This window comes from Diceros bicornis, chromosome 9 (assembly GCF_020826845.1).
Source record: "Diceros bicornis minor isolate mBicDic1 chromosome 9, mDicBic1.mat.cur, whole genome shotgun sequence".
Taxonomy (NCBI): domain Eukaryota; kingdom Metazoa; phylum Chordata; class Mammalia; order Perissodactyla; family Rhinocerotidae; genus Diceros; species Diceros bicornis.
Window position 1 is genome coordinate 68,825,102 of NC_080748.1, and position 25,642 is coordinate 68,850,743.

At 35.9% G+C, this 25,642-nt stretch overlaps 1 protein-coding gene across 1 annotated transcript in view; it reads left to right on the forward strand.

Annotated features, from left to right (window-relative positions):
• Window positions 1–25,642, forward strand: part of GPC5 (glypican 5) — a 1,284,867-nt gene that overhangs the window by 233,991 nt on the left and 1,025,234 nt on the right. Inside the window, exon 4 of the mRNA XM_058548368.1 lies at window positions 25,064–25,197. Coding sequence (XP_058404351.1) covers window positions 25,064–25,197 — 134 coding nt within the window. The remainder of the gene's footprint in view (window positions 1–25,063; window positions 25,198–25,642) is intronic.

Here is a 25,642-nt window from a genome sequence, read left to right on the forward strand (position 1 = left end):
CTGATTCAGTCTTGGTGGGTTCTATGTTTCCAGGAATTTATCCGTTTCTTCTAGGTTCTCCAATTTATTGGTGTATAATTGTTCATAGTAATCTCATGATCCTTTATATTTCTGTGGTGTCAGTTTTAATGTCTCCTTTTTCACATATAATTTTATTTACGTGAGTCTTCTCTCTTTTTTTCTTAGTCTAGCTAAAGGTGTGTCATTGTTTTGTCTTTTCAAAAGCAAGCTCTTAACTTGTTTTGATACTGTCTATTGTTTTTCTGGTTTTTATTTCATTTATTTCTGCTCTGATCTTTGTTATTTCCTTCCTTCTGGTGACTTTGAACTTAATTTGTTCATCTTTTTCTAGTTTCTTGAGGTGTAAAGGTCATTTATTTGTGACTTTTTTTTTCTTTAATGTAGGTATTTATCACTATAAACTTTCTTCCTAGAACTGCTTTTGCTGCATCTCATAAGTTTTGGTACACTATGTTTCCACATCTGGAGGTAGGGGGCTCCCACCAGATTGTATGGCACTGTGCCCGGGTTGGGGTTTATGGGGAGAGTGTGTCTCAACCTTTCCTACCTGTTTTGATGTGGATATTTTCTCACACACTCAATGTGTAGGAGTCATTCAGCTAGTTTCTGGATTTCTTTCAGAGGAAATTGCTCCATGTGAAGCTGTCCATTCAGTTCATTTGTGGGAAGAGGGGAGTTCCTATGGAACCTAGAAGCTTCCTATGTTGTCATTTTGGGAATTACTACCACAAAAGGTTTTTTTTTTTTAAGTCTGTAATGGGATTAAAAGCATAATTTCCAACAATAAAACTCCTACACTGTATTTTTAAATAGATAATTAGTTTTTCACATATCTTACCTATGTACTATTAGTAGAGATTCAGCTGGTTGCATCCAAATTACTTTAGAATAGCTACGTACTTCAGTTTTAATACCTATCAAAATTGAGTTTAAGGTGAATTGTACACACTAATGCACTCTAATTAACCTATGTGGTTGAGATAACTGATATCTCATCACTTTCTCTATGCACATCCACATCTGAATCTGTGGAATGAAAGCATAGTAGATTAATCATGTGTTCTTAGGTATCTCAATGATGTCTTTGTATATAAACTGAAAGGAAAATTAAAACAATAGCCTAAATTATTTGTGATAAGGCAACTAATTTTTTTTATGTTTCTTTTATTATGTGGTATATGTTTTCCTAAAAATCACCATGTATGGGATTTTGCATAATAGGGATTATGGGACAAATAAGACTGAGGCAAAATACTCAAAACTGCAGTCTCCAAAGTAACCCAAATAAAATACAATGCCATCCTAATTTTAAATATCTTAAATCGTAATTTACATTCTAGAGTAAATACAACACTTGAAGTTGACAAAAGTCATGACGTTTGCTTAGTGGCAGTCAACATAGTGTAGTGTGAGGGCTTTTGAGTGGTGAAGAAGAGGTGACAGACTGCATGTTCTTTTTGGGACCATAACACTTTTACATTGATAAAAGAGTAACATGTCCTTCTCCCTAGCAAAATGATATGTACACTGACCCACAAGCCCATGCAAAATATTGCGTGTAATTCAAGGGACTTTACAGCTCCTGTGATGACCCAGGCCTAAGGTAAGAATCCCTGGGTTAAAGACAGACCATGATTCCATAGCTAATTCCTAGAGTTTTAGAGATGAGAGGTTTAAAAATGGCTGTAATTAATTTGAAATTCGTTTTGGATATGTGGAGTGTGTTCTGTTGACCATGACACAGATCATAATGTGTGAACTTTAGACGGATAAGAGATTGGAATTTATAATAAAGTAAGTAGAATCTCTGGGCTTGCTGCAGGTTTCACTATACACAAAAAGCTGAGAAGACATTATTTCTGAAGCAAACTTTTTTTGAGGTGGGGAGCTTTCATTCATGTACATTTTTGTACTTGGCTGCCACAGAATAAAACACTGTGGTCAGAGTTATAAATCAGCTCCCTGTGGAGAATGTCTATGGGTAGTTGTGCAAAACTTCATTGGAAATACATTCATAATGTATTTAAAGATATCATCTTTACCTCTGCCTAATTTTTGTTTAACCGATGTGATGGGTTAATGTTGAACGTGTGATTAGTAGATTGCTCAAATGTGCTGGCTCTTCCGAGAAGTAAGACTGGAGTTTGACAAGAGAAAAGGGAGAAGCATAAGAATTAAATTGGTAACTACTGAAGGGGGAAAATTTAAGCTTCTAGAGTAAAAGGCAGCTCAGGAAGAATCCAGTCAAAGTGGGCTAACCAAAAAAAAAAGAAAAATCTATTTCTATTCAATTCTTTATATGATTTCTTGTTAAGATCACTATTTTAACTACACAGCTCTGTGTTCCTCTCCTGGAGGACCTGCTGATTCAGGATAGAGTTGGCCAGACTGGAGGGATCCTAGGGGTTGACAACTGATGGACACTGGGCATGGATCTTTTCATTGCCTCACCATCACAGCCAGATGCTTCTCCTTCCTCAGGGTTCCGGCCTTGGACTATTCCTGGTTGTGCTTTCAGGCCTCCGGCAAACGCACTTTGTGGAAAATCAGGAATGAAAGGATAGTTTTCAGAACCTTTAAGTTCTCCCTCAACTTTTGCGTCATGTATGCATTTGCTTCGTTATTGAGGTTTCCCTGAGCTAACAGAGCTGTTATCCCCAAAACACGAGCTTTTGTTTCCTAAGAATAAGAAAGTTTTGATAATACCCAGTTTTTAATTTTTCTGAAATAATTTTTGCTTGAATTTTTTAAGTGTATAGCTGTTCATATGCATCACTGATATTTTCAACTGGTTTGGAATGATTCTTCTCTGCCTTAAATGGAGTAAATTCTCTCTGAATTGGATACTGCCCCAAAATTTGTTACTTTTTCTTATTGCAGTTCAGCCAGCACTAGATGTTTCTGCTGGAACTTTTGCCTCTCCCTTTCTACTGGAGTGTTTTCTGAATACACAAAGTTTTCTCGGTTGGAGATTTTTCAAGTGATTTTTAAGTGCGTGGATAATTTTAGCTTTGCAGTTAATTTTGTGCACATTTACTTTCCTTTTTTTCCAAGAATTTGTAAACTGGTATTTAACTCAGTCTCATAAGTCAGCAATCCTTTGGCTTCATGGATTAAGAGGTCTCCATTTTCTGATGCCTTTGATATATCCAGCTCTACGTTCCCACAAGCCATGTTGTCTTCCCCAAGGACAGCAGCCCAATGTCTCATCTCTAGCAAGTGTCCACCTAGAGACTTGGTCTGACTCTCTTTATTATTAAGAATTCAGTCACAGGTAGGGTTTTCTGAGATTTTTTTTTTCTCTTTAGTAATTTTGCCCATTCTTTCCTTCCATTTTCGAGATTCTTATAGAAGCAGCTTTATACTTCTCCAAAGATTGGAATGTTCCTCCAAAGCCTCTGTTAGTGCTGTCTGAAGCTGGTCTCCCTTCTTCTGATGAATTTTGAAGGCTGTTTTGGTTGCAGCACCTTGATGTTTGATTTGCTTGGATGCATCTTCTACGGAGTTAGCCTTGCTTTTAATGTCATTCCTTGGGGATCTGAACCCGAGCTAAACTCCCTTGACAGGACCCCCACTGCTGGGCACAGAGCCTCCAGGATCAGCATCATACAGAACATCATGGCTATCAGTGTACCCTCTATGGGCCCTGAGGCCACTGATGGCTCACCTCATATTGTCATGACTCTGTAGCCACAAAAGACCGTACAGCCCTGCATTGAGAATTCTGCCCAGAATCTCCATGGTGCTTAGAAACCAGCATAGATCTCAGTGGAAGTGGAAGAAGTCCAACAGTGCCTCCCAACCTTTCTTACATCTTGACCGACAACGTCAATGGTCATCTTACATGACACTGGGGGTATGGACTAGGCTCTGTAGGCCAAAGAGGATGGTCAGTAGCTCTGTGCACGCTAGGCCTTTCCTGGCTGCCCCAAGAACTAAACAGGAAATGTCATTCTACATCTGTAATTTGTTCTTGGTCACTGGTTGGGAAGCTCCACAGTGGAGGGTTGCAGGCATCCAATTCTGGCCACTGATACTCTTTTTCTTCAATAAACTTTTCATTTTGTGGCCTTGGAAACCTAATCTAGCCCAAGCTGATGAGAGAAGACCCCAACTCTCAGTGCCCCATTTGGTTTGTGTCTGGCTGACCATCAATGTGTGTGGGGGAGTGTATGAGAGGCATTAAACCCTGTATAGAGTTTCTACTCACCTCTCTATTTTCACATTTAATAACTCAGGAATAAATAATGAGAATTTTTGAAGTCTTCACATTTCTAGAATGTGCAGTCTAGCCATGTGATCTTTTGCCCCACTCTCATTTTTCTCCTCTGGCTGAGCCCACAGAGACTGCACGGACCAGAAGGATTAATGGCTGACATCTAACTCTTCAGCAGCCATGTTTTTAGACAGGTAGAACCTCCCACTTTTTAAGACTGAAGCTTGCTCACGCCTTCCATTTTCAGCCACTCTCTGTGTTCATTTGGAGACGAGAATAAGTAGATGAGGCACTGCTGCAGTTGCTGCTGTAATCGTTGCAAAATTACCCAAGGGAAATATAAATAGTGATAGAAATAGAAAGCCAGGAAAAGTGCATGGTAGGATATGAGAGGGTTGATGTTAAGATATGTACTGAACTCTTTAATGACCTTTGAGCTGTATTGTCTGTATAATATGGGTAGTCTGATTTGAAGAAGATCCCGCCTCATTCCATCAACCAACAGTACATGTTTGATATTGGATATCACAATTGAGCAAGGAGCCTTGCATTCCAAGGTGACCTCCAGGTTTTGATCCAGGAATAGGAAATATTTATCCTTTGGATAGAGGACTCTAACAACAATCTACCATATTGCCAAATGCTGTGTAGTTATAATTTCCATCAATAAAGTAGTTAGTATTGAGAAAAATTATCCAAAAAATGAAAGTAAGTCAATACATTACTCCATGCTTTTTCAGTGATTTAACAGCCAAACCACCTGAGTCATCTCTAAGCACATGTAATTCTTTCTTTTTTACTTACAATTTTACTTACTATAGGGGCCATACTATGCTCTGTAAAGTTAGGGGTTAATTTGTAGAAGATTGATATGTTGCAAACAATTTTTGTCCTGTTGAATTACCAGTTTTTATCTGACTGAGAAAAAAACTGAAAAGTTATTGTTTTATTTACCTGAAAAATATTAATCATATTTTAAATCTGACAGAGTAATATTCCAATGTTCCTTCTTTCACTAAGTGTAATGCTAATCAGTGATATTCACCTTTCAAGTAGCTTTATTGTGCTATTCATTCCCTCAATAAGAATTGAACAAATCTTTCGCAACTGCTCATTGCATGCTAGTTTTAGAGTCATTTTGTGTGTGTGTGTGTGTGTGTGTTTGTGTGAGGCAGATTGGCCCTAAGCTAACATCTATGCCCATCTTCCTCTATTTTGTATGTGGGATGCCACCACAGCGTGGCTTGATGAGCGGTGTGTCAGTCAGCGCCCGGGATTCAAACCTGTGAACTCCGGGCCACCGAAGCAGAGTGTGTGAACTTAACCACAGCGCCACCCGGCCAGCCCCCTAGAGTCATATTTTTTGTTTTGAAAATTATACTTTGATCTAACAATGATAAAAAAATGCACTATAAAAAATATTGTGCTTCTAATGGATGGGGTTATTTTGGTATGAAGGACGGAAACTCAAATTCATTTAAACCCTCCTAAGGAAGGGGGTGAATATTAGGCCATATAACTAAAAAGTCAAATGGTACAGATGACTGAAGGTCTGACTTGATCTAGTTCCCCATAAATGTTATCAGGATTCTTCTCTACCTCTCAATGAAGCTTTGGTCTGGTGGTTTGTTTTTCAGGCTGGCTATCCCTAGGTGGTAACAAGGTAGGCCATAAAACCTCTAGGTTCATCATCTTCCAGTTTAGCAAGAAAAAATAGGACTTATTTTTCATTGATCAAAATCCCCTATGCTCTTGTTCATTGCTTTGGTTTTGGGCCTCTTCATCTTCCTGAACTTCATCTACTGACACACTGACTGTCCACCATCGGGTTATATTCCCACACTAGAGCCACACGCAGAGTCAGCAGAGATTTGGAGAGGGTGTTCTCAGAAGATGAATACAAGACAGTAACAAAAACAGAAAACAAAAACTAAAAATGAAACAAACAAGAAATTAAGAAGTATACTTTATAATAAAGGATGCAATCCATAATGAATATCTGTTAGGAATATGGCAAATAGCATCAACATACATGTAGCAATAAAGTAAGGTACAAACATAATAGAAATAAATATACAAATTAAAGATAAAACATAATAGAAATAGAAAAATGAAAAATTTTAGGACTGTTATAGAATTCCAAGAGCATAATGGAATTACTGGAAGCATTTGCTTTAAAATCAGAAATAAGATGTCCCTCTTATGTATTACACTCTCCAAGTTAATGTTTACATGGAGGCACTAATTACTACAATTAGGCAACACATCAATAAAAAATAATCTAATAAAAATGGACAAAGGGTTTAAATAGACATTCTCCAAAGAAAGTATATAATAATGGCTAATAAACACATGAAAAGCTGTTCTACCTCATTAGTCATTAGGGACATGCAACTCAAAATCACCATGAGACAATAACACTTCCACCCTAGGCCACCCCCTAGGATGGCCATAATATAAATGATAGACAATAACAAGTGTTGGTGAGGCTGTGGAGCAATTTGAACACTCATACATTGCTGGAGGGATTGTATGATGGTGCAACCACTTTGGAAAACAGTTTGTCACTTCCTCATAGTTAAACATAGAGTTACCGGATGACCCAGCAATTCCATGTCAAGGTATATACCCAAGAGAATTTAATACATATGTTCACAAAAAACTTACGTATAGATATTCATGGCAGCTTTATTCATAATAGCCAAAGAGCGGACCTAAATGTTCACCAACCGATGAATGGATAAATAAAATGTTTTATAGCCATATGGTGAAATATTATTAGTCAATAAAAAAGAAATGAAGTACTGATACATGCTACAATGTGATTGGACCTTGAAAACATTATGCTGTGTGAAAAAAATTAGTCACAAAAGGCCACATATTATATGATTCTGTTCATATGAAATGTCCAGAATAGCAAATCCATTGAGCCAGAAAGTAGATTAGTGGTTACCAGGGGCTGGGGAGCATGAGGGAATGGGGAATTATTGCTAATGTATACGGGATTATTTTGGGAGGAGAGTGATAAAAATATTGTAAAATTACCTAGTGGTGATTGTTGTTGCACATCTCTGTCAATAAAGTAAAATTCCCTGAATTTTCATTTCATTTCAAAAAAGGTGAATTTTATAGTACATGAATTATATAACAATAAAGCTGTTATAAAAAGTTATAATGTATAATTTTGAAAATTGTCTCATACAAATTGAAAACCAGTATTTTCCAGTGAATAATTTCCATTTATAGGTTTGTTCTTTTTGTTGGCATGTGTTTCTTGAGACTTTGGGAACTCAGAGGAACAATGTGTCTTTTCATTTTTCATCCAAGTGACACACTAAAAATGTTTTTAGAAACATTTTATCATTAGTGCTACAAGGTCCTTCAGGGAAAAATTTCCCCCATATATTAAAACATTTGTTTTCCCCATAGACAGGAAAATTTCAGACCTTGAAAAACGATTTTTCTCATTCAAGAAACTTTTGGGTCAGATAAAAATGAGTAGATGAATAATCTCTTTCATTTATCCAAACATTCAGCAAATATATATTGAGTGCTTTCAATGTACCAGCACTGCTAAATATTAGATATATATCAACTGCTCATGCAGCTTCACTGTGGATCCTACAATAGAATAACTCACTTGTCCATACCACTTTAGCATCTCTAGGATACTCTCCACACAGAATTCAGAATAATCTTTCCAAAATATGAAATAGATTATGCTTGAAATCTTTCAGTGGCTTCCTATTGACCTTAGAATAAAATCTAAAAGCCTTTTTATTGACCTTTAGTGCTTTGCAGATCTGGCCTTTACTATCACTTTACCCTCATCTCGAACCACTCGTAATAATTCTTTGCTCTAGCCATGCTGGGGTTCTCCTGGTTCCTTAAGCACGCAATCCTGCCTCTTCACTCTTGTCAGTTACATTTTTCTGAATGAAATAGACTCTTCCCCAACCATGCCCCGAAACACCTTTAGCTAGCTCATGCTAATGCTGCTCCTCATATTGGTCTCATCTTAGTTACTACCAATTCCAGGAAGCTTTCCCTGACCTCTGTAGAAAAGGTTAGGTAACTCTGTAATATATACTAGTAACACCATAACTTGTCCTTTACAGCATTTTGCATACATGCAGTTATTTATTCATTTATATTTTATATTGAATTGTATGTGCCAAGAGGGTAGGGACTGTCTGTTGTGTTCCTTGCTGTATCCCTAGAGTCTAAGTCTTGATTGACAAATGAATTCCTCTATGAATACCTGTTGATCAACAGTAAATCTGGCTGTTCTCTTGCATTTCCTGGGCTATTGGAATTGTCTCCAAATTGATGCCTCTGCTCCACCTTTGCCTTTGGGTCTATTTGCAAAAATCCAAACTCCTCAGCATGGTGTAGAAGGTCCTCTGTGTCAGGATACCACCCCTTTCTCACTCCTCCATCTCATTCCCCTTCTCCTGACCCTCCTTGCTCTCATGTTCCATAGTACATCACCACGTCCCCTCAACCTCACGTTGACTTGAATATTCTTCTGCCATGTGCCTCTCACCAATAAAACTGAAAACTTGTCTAGAGAATTTACTGGATCTTTTTCATATCTTTATATCCCCAGTGCCTATTAAAGTGTCTGGCCATAGTTGTTGAACTGAAATGACCTCCAAACTCCACAGTAGAAACTTCTTGATTAATGCACTGAATTAGATTTAATTTCAGGCATTTACAATTTTTCACTGAATCTTAAATCACTAACATTTCATATCTCCCACGAGAACACAGCAAGACAATTGTGATAATCTATGATTCTTTTAATGAATGCATAAAATGCTTCAATTTAAGCTACCTGTAGATAAATATTCTGGCATTATTAATATTATATCTGCATTTATCTTAAGCCCAGTCAAAAATCCCACTTATCAAATTAGGTTATTGGAAATAAGCGCAAAACAAAGATAATAAATATTAAAAACACATTTTGATAGAAGTGCATATAACCTACTCTACATAGTTCTGGGAGTGGTCCTATGGCATGCTTCCCACCTTTCAGTTCTCAGTCCAGGAAGGCAAACATCAGGCGTTTGGGCTTCTCATTCCACACACTGGTTTGGTACTAGGGCAACGAGAGCTGCTCAGGAGCTAGAGCAGGACTGAGGCCAACTGTCAACCTAGATGCCCTTTAGATTCTACAGATCCATATCTGGTTTACAGAATCCCCACGGTTCATCTAAGGAAGTTTTATAAGCAGCCTTCTGTAGTTCATTAGTGTTCTTTTAGATGTTAGTAGTAGGTGTTCTTTGAAAGAGTGTTACGTGATCTTAAGTTTGGGGAAAAACTTCATACAATATCCATATCCTAGAGAGTATTATAGGTTATTTCCACGCGGATTAGTGTGTCAAAGACTCTAATAAATCCTGCTATTTAAAAATATCCATTAACTATATTAAGTAGAGCATTTCTAATATGTGGTTAGCCAACACCTCATTTTTGCCTGGGGTAAAAATTCATGTGTGTGACTTTTTAATAATGTGTGAAACACACATTATGAATTTTCTGCAAAAAACACTTTAGAAAATGCTGCTCGGAGGTATGTTTTATGATTTATTTGGGGCTTTGGCCACAAGTAAACTACTTTTGGGGGAAGTTGAAGGATATGTAACCTGGTATCTGGCCAGGTTGCTTCAAGTTTAAAGCTAGACCTTTGATAGCTATGATCCTCAGATGGATCCCCTCACATCATAAAAGAGTCAGTCACCCTAAAATTTACCACGGGCTCTGGGAACACAATCCAGAAACCGAATTCCTTTGAAAATTCCATGTAAATTTGATTGAATTGTATTTTTCCCAGGTGTTGCAATATGAAAATAGAAAACTAGACATTCTCTTGACTTTCTAAAAGTGGTCTATGTCCATAAGGAGATGAGAGTAAACGTGTTTGAGACAAATATCTTTGCCTGTATATTATTCTTCTAGCTTTACACTAACCATTTTTATTCAATTCCTTATCTATGTAAACTGAGTGTTATAATATTCACGAGGACCATTAGGATGAATTCTCTAGTTCAGAGCATACACTAAAAGCAATGTAAAACTTCCAGTTTAGGGGCCAGATGTTTATATTTGCAGCAATATTCTAACCACAACACTGGGAACAAATAAATATCCAACAATGGGGGAAAGTTGCATAAATTAAGATACACCCACACCATGGAGGATTATGCAAGCATCATAGATAATGAATTTAAGCTGTATCAATTGACGTGAAAGGATTTTTATGTGATATTATGGGATTGAGAAAATGAAATGAATAGAAGCACGTGTAATATGATCATATTTTTATAAAGCATTTGATTTTTACATAGACTATCTTTATATTTATAAATACATATGTATATGTACATAGGTGTTAATGTGTTTATGTGAAAAATGCATGTGCACATGGACATGGAGAAAAATAGAAAAGGATGCATAATAGTTTGCTGCACTTGCTTATCTGGGAAGGAAAAATGAGCGGCGATGTAATAGGGAGAGTGGGAGTAAGAGAAGCAAGCAAAATAATAGGAAAAATCTATGGCATTAAAAAAAAATAGAACGTGGCACTATGATACAATGTCCATTCAGGACATATTATGTGAATGTGTGTATGTGTGTGTATCTCTATGTACACATACATAAATGACAAAAAGTAAAACTGTCATTTGTATGTAGCTATTGTATTCTGGGTATGTTTGTGAAATAAGTGACATTTTAGTGACAAGAGAAAGTTTTGCAGAGATATATACAATATAATTCTAATTTAGTGAAAACAGAAAAAGAATAAAATACATGTAGGTGTGTATATCTTCTTGTACATATTTGTAAAATTGAGAAGAATGTTATAGAAAGTTACGACTCAGCCAATTTGCTCTCCCTTCTCTGAGGTACCCACCATTAGGAATTGGTTATGTATTCTTCCAGACCTTTGAAATTCATGTATTTGCATAAATAAATGTAACAATAGAAATATGTTGTATTTTAATTTGAATACCATAAATATCTTACTTTACTTATTTCTCACATTGCTTTTTTACTCATAATATGTCTTGATATTTTCCTTTTAACTATTATGTACTATTCCAAATTATAATGTACTATGATTATGCAGTCACTAGAGAATGATGGACATTAATTTCTAATTTTTCATTTTATCAAAAATAAATAGTTTATTCAGCATCCTTGTACATGCCTCCTTGTTCTTAAGTGCAGTTGTCTCCTTAGGTGAAATATAGTTAGCTAGAATTGCTGGCTGGTAGAGACTATACACTTAAAAACTTAATGGAAACAGCCAACTCTCCCCTGCCAACAGTAGATGTATCCATTTACACTCACACTCACAATGTAGGAGATCATCCCACCCCTTTGCCAATATTTGATACTATCAGGCTTTTAAATGTTTTTTCGTTGAGTGGATAAAAATTGTATTTTTAATTTCACAGATAACTATTGAGATTAATCAACTTTCATGTGTTTTTTGCCATTTATATTTCTTTCTCTGACTTAGGTATTCAATCCTTTGTCTGCTTTCTTTTTTCCATTGGGTCATTTGTCTTTTTCAACTATTCTGAATAATAAGCATTTGCCTATTAAATATGTTGAAACTATTTTCCCAGTCAGCAGTGTCTCTTTGAAGTAACTTGCTAACAATTTTCTGACAAAGCAATTTTCTGACCATGAATGTTACATGGAATGTTTCTTATAAGTCAGTAGATGTGAAAAATACTGAAGGCAGAAAAATCTATAACTCCTTACCATGGTAACAGGAAGACACAATGTTATACTTGAGTACTCTATGAAAGTGGATATTTAAATATCCCTAGAATTGTCATTTGACTGTTTCTAACAAATGAGGTAGTTGAGAAGAAACATATTAATTCATTTGCATAGATGTGTATTAGCTTTGTTCTGGGGGGTAGGGGGAGGCATTGATAGCTATTAGGAACAACAGAAAACACAACCTAGCAAAATACTTCCTCTGCTCTACTCTAAACTTGCTGTAGGACAAATCATATTGAGATGTGCAAACCAAATGCCTGCAAGGTTGACGAATAACCTCAAGTTGGGAGATCAAGGGTGACTTAACTTCACAGGTGATATTTTAACTGAACCTTGAAAGATGGTAACATTTAGACAAGTAGGAAAGAAGAAAACTACAAAGACTGAAAAGTACAGAGTAACTCGGGGGACTATGAGTAATACATTTAGCTAAAACACAAAGTGTTTAAAGTGGAGTGCTGGGAAATTTCGAGGTTCTGCTGTAAATTCACCTGAAATGCTTTAGTTTGTACTCATTAGGAAATGGAAGGAACCACCGAAGGCTTTGGATCAGAGAAGCAGTGTGTTGGGAACAGTGCTTTAGGAAGATTAATCTGGAAGCCTGGAGGGAAGGATTAGAGCTGAGAGAGTGTTGGAAACAAAGTCAGCAAGGAAGCTCTTGCATCTATTGAAGGAAGAGCTAATGAAAGCCCATTCTAGGGTGATAGAATTTCCAATGCAGGGAGAAGTAAAAAAAGAAAGAGACCTGATGAAAGTAGAATAGCCTTTGTTTGAACATTTTAAACTTCTAGCTGATGCCATTTCTAAAGCATCTTCAAATATTTTCAACTTTGAACAAGTTGAATGTCGTCATATTGATTTATTCTCCTTTTTTATTTTTATCTAGTTATTACATTTAAAAATATTGACTTTTAGAATTTAGGATTCTTACTCCCTTTGGTAAATGAAATGGTCAATTTTAATTTTATGTCTCCAGGAATATTACCTAGCCTTTTGATGTCCCCTATTTTTAAACTTGATTTTGAGTTGCTTCTCTGTCCTTCCCTGTGGTTTCTCACCACCTCAGTATTGAGATTGTCCTTGCTGGCTGGCCCTCTTCTCATTGTGGCAGAGCCCAGTAGTTTGTAAAATATATGACTGTCTAACTCAAGGGGTTTAAACTGTCACAAAGCCCAATGATCATATGAGGGAAAATAGGTGTTTTTTCCCATAGACCATAGTGAAAAACGTAACTGATTCAAGCTTTGCTTAGTATAACCAAGTTAATATCCACTGTTTAGAATTCTATCCCATCCCCATCCCCTCAGCCTCATGGTAGGATTCCTCTCATTTTTTTCTTTCCACCAATGATTCAAGGTTTGTCTAAAACCATCCTTGGTGCCCCTGGTTAGCAGTGATTTTCTCTGGGCTCCTATACAACTTATTGCTTATAACATTCTTTTGACACGTAGCTTACACTCTGCCATAAATAAGATTGATATTTATCAATTGGTTTCATTGTTGGAAATCCTATCTCCGTGGCTAGGTTATAAACTCCTTGAAGACAAGACATTAGAGACTTGGCAAAATGCATTCTAGTTCTAGTTTTTATTGCTCTTATCAATGATCTTTCACACTGTTAGAAAAGATCTACATTTAGAGATTTTTACAAAACCCCCACAGCTGTACTGTGAATTAAGTATGTCCATTTTACCTATGTCAAAAGATAGAGCTTATAAATGATTTCCTAAAGTCAGATTGTACATTTTCTCCTAAAACCTGCAACTGCCAGTTGCTCTAGTAACTCAGCATCGTGCTGACCATCACCAGTGGTGTGGCCACCTTTCCCAGATGCTCCAAGCTGCCATACTCCTCCAACCACTCCCACATCATTAAACATGTGTGCTCTGTTTATCAGGATCAACTCTGTTAAGTCTTCCTTCTCCACTTGTATCAGTGACCATCGGGAGTCCAAGACTCTCGGATTATCCAAGATCATTAGTCCAACCTATGCATCTGGTAATCTGACTCTATTTCTAATCACTCTTGCCTTCTCGACCTATCACCAATACTTGCCCCATCCTTGAAATGTGCAATTCACGTATCTCACATTATGGTCATCACTTCCTATCATTCCAGTTCACTTACTTTTGTATTTCTAATTCAAAATAATTATTTGTCTTTGGAAATTTTCAACATATTTACTCTCTTCCTCCTTTTTTTTTTGCCCTTGTTTCTCTGCTTAATCTGCATTCTATGATCTAGCATCTTCAATGCATGTGAATGCAATTTTAATCAGCCATGGATAATTGCAGAAGGGAAGGACAGAAAGAGAAAGAGGGGGAATAATTGATTGCCTTGGTCAATTTTCAGTCTCTCCCTATTCCTGACTACAAAAAAGCTCAATTAGGACAAAATTAGTCCACAATTCTGGGTTGATTTTCCTTTTCTCATTTGATTACGATGGCACTGTAGTATCAGTCTAGTAGTTTTACATAAAAGACTGGATTTTTATGAAGATTTCATGTATCTAAACATTGTCACTTTGGCCCACAAGTTGGATTTTTCTCTAAGAGTCCTGAACTAAATGGTTTTAAATAGACCCATACAGTAAGTTTAATTAATGATTATGAATAAGATTGAAATACAGAAGCTCCCTCTGGTGGTTCAATTTACAGGAGTACCAAAAAAGCAAAGCAGAATCAAGATCCTGCCTGCAGTGGACCAAATACAAGATCGCAGAAATATTGTTCTGCTTCTCCCTGCCCTGCGTCTCCTCTTCCTTCCTTTTCTCTTTTAATTTTGAATATGAAATGAGTTATAGTGGCAACCTTTATGATGATAGCTACAGAAATCCATATGGACAGGCAACTTCTGGAAAATTAAAAGGAAAGACAAAGAGAAGCCAGCCACCCAAGGCCAGACATCCTGTGGCTCCTAGTAACTCCCTTTTTAAAAGGACCTTCTTTACTCTTCGCTAACTATAGAGTGAACCTGTCTCTAGCCCTTGCAAAGTGGAGACAGTAGATGTTTTCTCCCTTATTGAACTTGAACATTGTTCTATTTGCTTTTTCCCAGGAACTGGGCACCTTGTACAAATTTAGAATTCTTCTTATGGGTAACTTACATTTAAAGGCAGTGCTTTAGAGCCTTAATAATTTATAATTTACTATAAATATTCCTTGTTGCAGTATTAGAATGTACTAGTGTTTTAAAAGTGGTATTATAGTTATAACTTTTATATCATTTCTGTAGCTGGCTTTTGTTGTACCTTGAACTTCTGAGTAACATGCGTATTATTTGGATGGTGGTTGTTCCATAGTTTTAGGGTGCGATATTTTGTAATCACTTGTTTTTTTCACTTCCATTAATACAAACTTGGCAAAAGCTTTTATAATAATATACTATCACCATAGCATAATTCTAATCACTGTGAAGTTGATTTTTCTCACCGAAAGTAACTTTGGATGGGAAAATATCTGGCTTACTAATGGAAATCATCAGGAAAATAGAATATATTTTATAAATAGCTCCTTTAAGTTCAATTTTTCTGAACTTCACCTCTGATCATATAATTTTACTATATTATTAATTTTTTAAATTAATATTGTTTAATTATTATTTAATTAATTTTATTTAAAAGTTTATCAATATTCATTCAACATGTTTTTATACTTTCATTGAAGAGCTGTTGCATTATGTTGAAAAATATGCTAGGAACATGTTTTGGATGGAATCTACCCGATTTAAAGATTGAGTTCATAAATTATATTATGATGTAGGGGGACACTATGGTATGCATCTATAGGATGAAAATATATATACCTCTTTAGTCAAAATACAATGACACATGAAGGAAATTAATATATTTGATAATTTAAAAGACATTAAACAAGATTTTTATTAGGTTTTTAAGAGTTTTACATACCTGCTTTCCCCTTTTATTATTTGCACGTAATTATAGTCATTTAACTACATGTATCAAAGCAGAATAAAGCTACAATAAAGACTATTTATGATGTTAACAACAATTTGTGTGATCATTAAAAGATATGTTATTTAATCAAGCCTGATTTTGGCATTGTATTAGTCGTAGTTCTCCAGAGAAAGAGAACTAGTAGGATATATTTATATATGAAGAGATTTATTATGAGGAATTAGCTCATGTGATTATGGAGTCTGAGAAGTCTCATGATCTGCCATCTGCAAGCTAGAGACCCAGGAAAGCTGGTGGCATAATTCAGTTCAAGTCTGAAGGCCTGAGAACCAGGGCAAGAGAAGATGAGATGACACGTCTCAGTTCTAGCAGTGAGGTGGGGGCAGGGGTGTGGGGTATATTCTTGCTTCCTCTGTCTTTTGTTCTATTCAGGTCCTCAGTAGATTGGATGATGCCCACTTAGATCGAAGAGGGTAATTTACTCTACTGAGTCTACTGACCATTTCAAATGCTAATCTAATCTGGAAATAGCCTCACAGATACAGCCAGAAATAACGTTTAATCTGGGCACCCTGTCAAGGTGACGTATAAAATTAACCATCACAGCCATTCAATATGCAGTTATAATATCATGATTAAAACCAATATTGATCAATTGCCTCCTACGTGAAAAGCACGGAAGGTGATATTAAAATTCTGATAACTTTTAAAAGTTTTTTACAATACCAAAGTAATACTTATTCACTAAAATATTCTAAAATGCAGTTTAAAAAAATAAATGTGGATTAGAAAGGTTTTGATTTGATATCAAAATGGATATCAGATGAAACTACAGATCAGTAGCAATATGAAAAACATTTTTATATTAAAAACAAATCTAATTTTTTGGAGAAAATATTGAGAATTCATAAATCCGAGAACATGAACATGTAACATGTTCATTTATAATGAAATCTGACACAACTTTTCTCTTCCAATTCTGTTAATCAGGTATTTGAACAGACCAAAATTATTTTATTGTGATAGTTTGTAGATCAGGGAGTTACTGACTATTCTTTTTTATAATGTTATCTGGACTTTTGTGAAAGAGAGGAAAATCTTACATTATTATCTCACAAAATTGGAACTTGGGGGTATGTATCATGGGAGGACTTCTTTTTATAAATCAATTATTCTGGTTTTTCTCCTAAAGCCATGTCAGAAATCAAGTTGTCTAATATCTTTATAGTTCCTCCTTTCTCCTCACCTCCATTAATTCCCTGGAATCTTAAAGAGAATAACAGCCGTGTTTCCTCTCATCCACACTGATAGGGAAAATGGGATTGTCCTGTCTCTTCATATATCTAAGTCATCTTCAACTTAAATTATTTTATTCATGTAGGACACTTAGGAACCAGGTCTTACATAATGTGAATCCCTCACAGTAGATATGAAGATAAGAATAGTAAGGCCACTAATAAGCATAAAGAAGAGACTATTGATTCAATAGTAGGCAGTAGGCACTAATGAGATGCAGTTTTAGCCAAGTTGTTTTCCTGCTCTGGGCTTCAATTTTCTCACTTGTAGATTAAGATTAGATATCTTCTGTATGACTTCCAGCTCTATTGTCTAAAGTCCTTCCTCCCTCCCTGCCTCCCTCCATCCCTTTCTTCCTACACCTCCTTCCCTCCCTCCCTTCCTCCCTTTCTTCCTTTCTTCCTTCCTTTTTTCCCTGTATCCCTTCCTTTCCTCTTCCTCTTTCCCAGTTCCTCTTCTTTCTCCTCTTTTTTTAAAAAATTTTTTTCATATATTATCTGAGTTCTTTTTCTCCTGCCCCTGGAAGATTTTCCTTCTGACTTTCTTTACATTCTATATATATTTTGGAATTTCAGCCATTTTTGTGGCTTTAACTATTGGCTCTATGCAGGTGAGTCTAATCATTAACTTGCTCTTTATCTCCAATTCATTGTTTAGAACTACCTTTTAGAATTACCTCCAAATCAAAGTTCTAAATGAGAATTTATCTCCTGTCCAATGGAACAGATAAACCAAAAAAAAAAGAGTTATTTTACTGTCTAACTTCCACATATCAGATGTTAGATCTTTATTCATCCTGGTTACCAGATTCAAAGTTGCTAACAACTTTAATTCTCCTTTTTTACCTCTTATAGTGAATCAACCAGTAGCCAAATTGCATTCATTCCACTCATAAAAGAGTATTCCCTTTCCCTTTCTCTCTGATTTCATGGGTTCTTATTGAATTTATTGTAATATTCTCTTGCCTTACCTGTGGGAAATGTCTTCTTTTCTACAAGATCTTCCTAAAACAAGTCTCTGATAATGCTGTTACTTTGCTTGCTAATCATGAATGTATTACCATAGTCTGAAAAATGAAGTATAAACCTCATGATCCTGACACTTAAGCCCCCCTACCCACATGATGTAATCCGGATCAACCTACTTTTCTAAGTTCTCACTGGAATAAAGCTGAGATCATGGATTTCATCTATGTCTGGAAAAGTTCGCCTTATTCTGATTTGTGGTACCACATTTTATACCTAATACCAGCCAGCTCTTTCACAAATTGCTTCTGAGTTTCATAGGGAACTGGGCAAGAAAAAATAAGCTCAAATTTGTTGTCATAACTGGAAAAAATTGCCAATAGTGTGCTTCCTCCAGATAGTTTAAAAGTAGCTTTTAATATAATGGAGCAAAGCACATTTGACTCCAAACTACCTGGTTTTCTTTTTTTTTTTTCTATTATTATTGTTATTATTTTCAAGCATGCTTGCAGAGCTATTCCTTATGTAATTTCTTTTAATCACCTCTCATTTTAACACCAAGCATCCTAGATGCGGCTTGAAGAAAATCAGTCAGTCACCATTACCTACATGGTTATTTAATGTCCACATTTGCCTCATCCTCTGAACCAGATTGTTTAATAAACACTCATAGTGCCTCTGCATTCCTTGCTTTTCAGTTGGTAATATTTTAAACAGTTTTCTCTTCAATTTTTATGTTAATAAACATTTTAAAAGACTGATGCAAAAGAAATGGTAGCTCTGCTTATGGGAGTCAAATGAAAATGAAAAATTTAAGTTGTTCTTTACAGGGCTTTTTGAGATTATTAGCTAAAAGCCTTGAATATTTGACGATTTGAATAGGACTGAGTGAAAAGCGAGAGAGAGGCTCTAAGAGAAGTTTATACTTCTGTATGTAGTGTCAAGATTACAGTGAGAATGGGGAAAGTTGGCTAAGTGTCAAGGAGTTGTTGAAACAAATGCTTGATCATAGTGAGAGAAGTGTTATGGGTCATTTCAAGGTGAAGACAGGAACCTGAAAATCAGTGGGAAGCCGGAGATGGAACTAAGGCAGGAGTAGATAAGCATCAGGGAGCAAAACAATTTTTTCTGAGACACTTCAGTCTGATTGCAGGGGAGAACGGTAGAGGCCAGGCAGGAGAATGAGGAGGAAATTGCAGTGTAAGTCAAAGATGAAAAATTGTCAAAGTAAGTGTGACGATTTTTTCAATAGCAAAAAGGTGCTAATATTGAAATGTGCCACTCAAGTCAGCTCACCTCAGGGGAGCTAAGGTGACAGGCTAATGTGCTGGTAACATATGGTTTTCCATTCCCTTTCAATAACGTGTGAAGTTGAGCTCCTGATAGCAAGTCAACAGATACAGAAAGCTTTGAAATGTATTTGTGTTTACTGGAATCTGCAATATATGCTTGTATCTTTGGATACAATCAAAGAAAACTTATAAGTCTATGGCTTGTACATTTCTTTTGTATTTATAAAAAAATTGCAAAGATAATAGTGGGAATAAAGATCTTGGTGAGGCTGGACATGCAGAAAAGTGAAAGTAGACCATTACCTTATACCATATACAAAAATTAACTCAAAATGGATTAAAGACATGAATGTAAGACCTGAAACTATGAAACTTCTAGAAGAAAACATAGGCAGTACGCTCTTCGACATCGGTCTTAGCAACATATTTTCAAGCACCATGTCTGACCAAGCAAGAGAAACAATAGAAAAAATGAACAAATGGGACTACATCAAACTAAAAAGCTTCTGCACAGCAAAGGAAACCATCAACAAAACAAAAAGACAACCTAACAATTGGGAGAAGATATTTGCAAACCATACATCTGATAAGGGCTTAATCTCCAAAATATATAAAGAACTCATGCATCTCAACAACAAAAAACCTAACAACCCAATTAAAAAATGGGCAAAAGACCTGAAGAGACATTTCTCCAAAGAAGATATACAGATGGCCAACAGACACATGAAAAGATGTTCAACATCATTAACTGTCGCTGAAATGCAAACCAAAACTACAATGAGATATCACCTCATGCCCGTCAGAATGGCTATAATTAACAACAAGACAGGAAACAAAAAGTGTTGGAGAAGATGTAGAGAGAAGGGAACACTCATACACTCCTGGTGGGAGTGCAAACTAGTGCAGCCTCTATGGAAAACAGTATGGAGATTCCTCAAAAAATTAAGGATAGAACTACCATATAATCCAGCTATTCCATTGCTGGGTATTTATCCAAAGAACTTAAAAACACCAATTCGTAAAGATACATGCACCCCTGTGTTCATTGCAGCATTATTCACAATAGCCAAGGCTTGGAAGCAACCCAAGTGCCCATCAAGGGATGAATGGATAAAGAAGATGTGGTATATATACACAATGGAATACTACTCAGCCATAAGAAATGATGAAATCCAGCCATTTGTGACAACATGGATGGACATTGAGGGTATAATGCAAAGTGAAATAAGTCAGAGGAAGAAGGTCAAATACTGTATGATCTCACTCATTAAGTAGTAGATAATAACAACAACAACAAACAAACACATAGAGACAGAGATTGGATTGGTGGTTACCAGAGGGGAAGTGGGGAGGGAGGAGGGTGAAAGGGATAATTTGGCACATGTATGTGGTGATGGGTTGTAATTAGTATTTGGGTGGTGAACATGATGTAATCTATGCAGAAATAAAAGTATAATGAGGTACACCTGAAATTTATACAATGTTATAAACCAATGTTACTGCAATAAACAAAAAATTAAAAAAAAAAAAAGAGATCTTGTGAGGCTGGTATTTTCAGCTCTCCATCTGCCTTCCTAGGACACACAGCAGATATGGTCTTGGGTCCAACATGGGAGGCACAGGGTGAGATAAGATTTCCGTTAACTCACAACTGCAAAGTGGTTTTATTTTCTCAAGTTCCAAGGATGAGAAAACTGAGATTCATAGAAATTCATAGAAATAATTTGCCTAGAGCCCTATGGTTAGTCACATCGGATCATGATTGTAGAGTCTGTTTCCCTTTTACTGTTCTCCTTTATTTCAAAATATTTTGTAGTATTGCTAAATAATCTTACTTGACATTTCCATCATCAACTTACATCATCTTCCCTTGGTTCTTGTTACTAGGAGTTGTTGATAGTGAAAATACTTTCCTCCTTTTTTAATGAATATTTTAGCACCTTGCTAATATATTTACACTCCTCTATCACTATTTTTCAGCTTCAATGATTGGAAATTCACTTTGAGCCTTTTAACACCTTGGCCTTACACTTCCTGACTTCTCACGTTCAATCACCTGCCAAGCCTTGTTGATTTCTTTTCAAAATAGACTTTATTTTTCAGAGAAGTTTTAGGTTCACATCAAAATTGAGTGGAAGATACAGAGATTTCTCATATACCCCTGCCCTCCACATGCATAACCTACCTCATTACCAAACAGAGTGGGACATTTGTACCGTCGATGAACCTACATTGACACAGCATTATTACCCAACGCTCATAGTTTACATTACAGTTCACTCTATTCTATGGGTTTGGACAAATTTATAGTGACATATATCCACCATTATAGTATCATTCGGAGTAGTTTGCCCTAAAAATCCTCTGTGCTCTGCCTGTCTCCCCCTCCCTCTTTCTTAATTTCTGGACACCACTGATCATTTTACTGCTTCCACAGGTTTGCCTTTTCCAGAATGTGATATAGTTGGAGTCATACAGTTTGTAGCCTTTTCAGATTGGCTTCCTTCACTTAGTAATATGCATTTAAGTTTCCTTCATAGTTTTCCCAGCTTATTAGCTTATTTCTGTTGAGTGCTGAATAATATTCTGTTGAGTACTACAATTTTGTCCATTCACCTACTGAAAGGCATCTTGGTTTCTTCCAAGTTTTGGCGATTAGGAATAAAGCTGCTATAAATGTCCATGTGCAAGTTTTTGTGTGGACAGAAGTTTTCAACTTCTTTAGACATTTTTAGTTTTGTAAGAAACCTCCAAACTATCTTCCAAAGTGTCTGTACCATTTTGCATTCCCACCAGCAATGAATGAGAATTCTTGTTGCTGTACATCCTGCACAGCATTTGGGGTTGTCAGTATTCTTGATTTGGCCCTGTTGATTTTACTTCTTTCTGTAATTCATGAATCCTTCTCTTTGTAGACACTGTCACTACTGTAGTTCAGAATAAAATTTTCTTTTCTCAGGACTGCTTCAGGAATTTATTAACAGTTTTACCTGTCTTTAATAGGTCTCTCACTCTAGTCCAACTCACACTGTGCTGCCAGATTCATTTGCTAAATATCAGCTCTGGTATTTTACTTTTCCATTCAACAGCCGTCAGATGCTTTTGTCTAATAAATAAAACTGAGTTTGGCATTTAAAATCCTCCAAGATCTGTCTCCAACCTAAGCTTCAAACATAATTTTGTTTTACTATTAACCTTCATGACCCCTTCTTTCCAGACAAACCAAATTTTTATCATTTTCTATGTCGGCCTCATGTTTTCTCGCACCTACCTCTCTCAGGTTTTTCCCTCTGCCTTTCATCATTGTTCTTTGTTCTGAACAACATTATATATCTAATCAGTCTCCATGCTACTGTCTCTCCTTCTTGTGCACCTCTTATACCTGCTTCTTCCTTTTCATCACTTCTGCCACTGACGTTGGACCCCAGCATTTCTCTAGTGCTCTACTGAAAGACCTTTCATCTCCCACTCTGTGTGCTGCTATCATGATGATTTTTCTTCTGTGGAAATCTCAAGCTACCTTTTCCTTGCTTGGAAACTTCTGCTTGCTTTCTATTTTCTGGAGCAAGTTCTTTGACTTGGTATCAAAGTCATATCATGGCATTTTTATGTCTGACCTCTTGCTATACCACTTTCTTTCATTACGTACATTTTATTCTATGTGAACATGTTGAGTTGTACATTTCTTTGCTTTTCTACTCTCTCCTGAACTTTTCCTCTGCTTTGTCCGCCTGACAAACTCCTACTTTATCCTTTAATCTGCTGTTTAGACGTGACCTCCTGAAGCTCTTTCTTCCCTGAGGACCCCAAATAGAGTTAATCTGTCCATTTTCTAGGTGTTACAGTGTAACATATTTCTGTCTATTTCTACGGGTGCTCTGTCTTGTTGTATTACAATTGTTATTTTACATGTCTGACTTCCATCTGAATTGTGTGCACAGGCCACACCTTATTCATGTTTGTATCTCTAGCATGTAACAGAATGGGGGTGCAATAAATATTTGTATATTTATAATTTGGTTGAATTGAAATAAACTTCAACATATTCAGGCCCAAGAGATGCTGCAAGTCTCATTCCAATGGAGTAGTCTTTCCCATGGTGGTCTTTTCTGATTTATTTATTCACCCATCACCCCAATTAGAAACGATCTCCCCTTCCTCTAGATGTCCATAACGCCTTGTCAGTCCCACTTTTTTTGTGTATGTGAGGAAGATTGGCCCTATGCTAACATCTGTCCCAATCTTCCTCTATTTTATATGTAGGATGACACCATAGCATGGCTTGATGAGCAGTATGAGGGTCGGCGCCTGGGATCCAAATCAGTGAACCCTGGGCCACCAAGTGGAGCCTGCGAACTTAACCACTATGCCACGGGGCCTGCCCCTCAGTCCCACTTTTTTGACACACACAACTTGCATTTTGATATTTGGGAGAAATTCTTTTTTCTTTTCTTCTAAATTGTTAGCTCTTTTAGGGGAAAATTCTGTTTCTCATCTTTTATCTCTTATAACGTCTAGTATAAGTTCTTTGCAAATATTAGAATCAAAATAAATATAGGTTAAATAAATGAAATGGTGCATAACTCCTGTACGTTCATTGCATGGAAAATCAAAGAAATTTAGAACTTTAAGGGAACTTTGGAGTAATTTACTCTAACTTCTTCATCTTACATATAAGGGAATCAAGTTCAAAGAAGTTCTGCCACTGTTTTTAGGATCTTAGTGCTTAAGGAGGAAAAATTAGGACAAGAACCAAAGTCTCCTGAATCCCAGGCGATGCTTTTATATATTTTCAATTATGCTACTCTGCCTCCTTAAGTGTATAAGGTATCATATGAATCTTTTTTGATGTTTTATATGGTAACATGTCCAATCAATTACTTAATTTTTCAATGGTAATTATGTAAATTATAAAAAGATCTTTGCTAGATAAGTATTTAAAAAAATACATTCCATTTAGATAAATTATTTTTTTTAAAAAAAGACTATCATAACCCTCAAAATCAAATCAAATTGAGGAATAAGATATAGAATTATGACAAAATGAAATCTTTATATAAACATATTCATTGTTATTTCTAAGAAAGGACCTTAAGAAGAAAAATTACCCTTAGAACTTATTTAGAAACTGACAGCGTATTCAATAGCAAATTATTTTATTTTAAAAATCAGTTCAAGTATGTGATTAGTCATACATATAAATACAAACCATAAGTAATATTTACTTTGGTTAAGTAGTCTTATTTATACAAACAGGCTAGTTTATTAATATAGTTCTCGGAATGATTTTGCACATGTATTTTTATTCATATATTTTGCACATATATACATGCAAATATATAAATGTGCGTAGCATCATTTTATCATACTTGCCATTCCATACAGATAATTTGACTCCACCTGTTTAAAAAATTGACAAACATTTTACGTCTTAAATGTTAATATTGAAGTATAAGTAAGGATAGGTCATTGTTTTGGGATCTAATAAACGTTACGTTCTCAGAAAGCCTGGAGGATGGTTTCTAACTGTCTTTTAATATTTTTTATTTAAAAGGTAAATAAGATTTGTGGCCGTCCAATCAGAACACCCACACAAAGCCCTCGTTGTTCTTTTGATCGGAACAAAGAGAAGAATGGAATGAAGATCTCTACAAGAAATGGTGAAGAGACACTTGCCAACAGAAGAAAGTAAGACATTTGTTTTACAACCAGAAAGAGAAAAGAAAGTAAGCCATTAATTTTACAACAGAATAGAATGTATTCAGTTACATAGAACAAAATACACTATTGAAGAAAAAAAGATCAACATTAATTACTTTTAAAATTCAATGTTTCCTCCTATTCCATTAATTAGGCAGATAGCTTCAATTTGTGAGACCAATAAAAATTCCTGTGATAAGAGACATTTTCTATAATACAATATGTCAGACCCTAGCCACATGTGATCATTGTGCACTTAAAATGTGGCTAGTACACAAAGTTGTACAGCAGATCTCTAGGACTTATTCATCTTGCTTACTGAAACTTTATGCCCATTGATTAGTAACTCCCCATTTCCCCCTTCCTATGGGCAACAATACAGTATTGTACACCTCAAAATTTGTTAAAAGAATAGATCTCATGGTAAGTATTC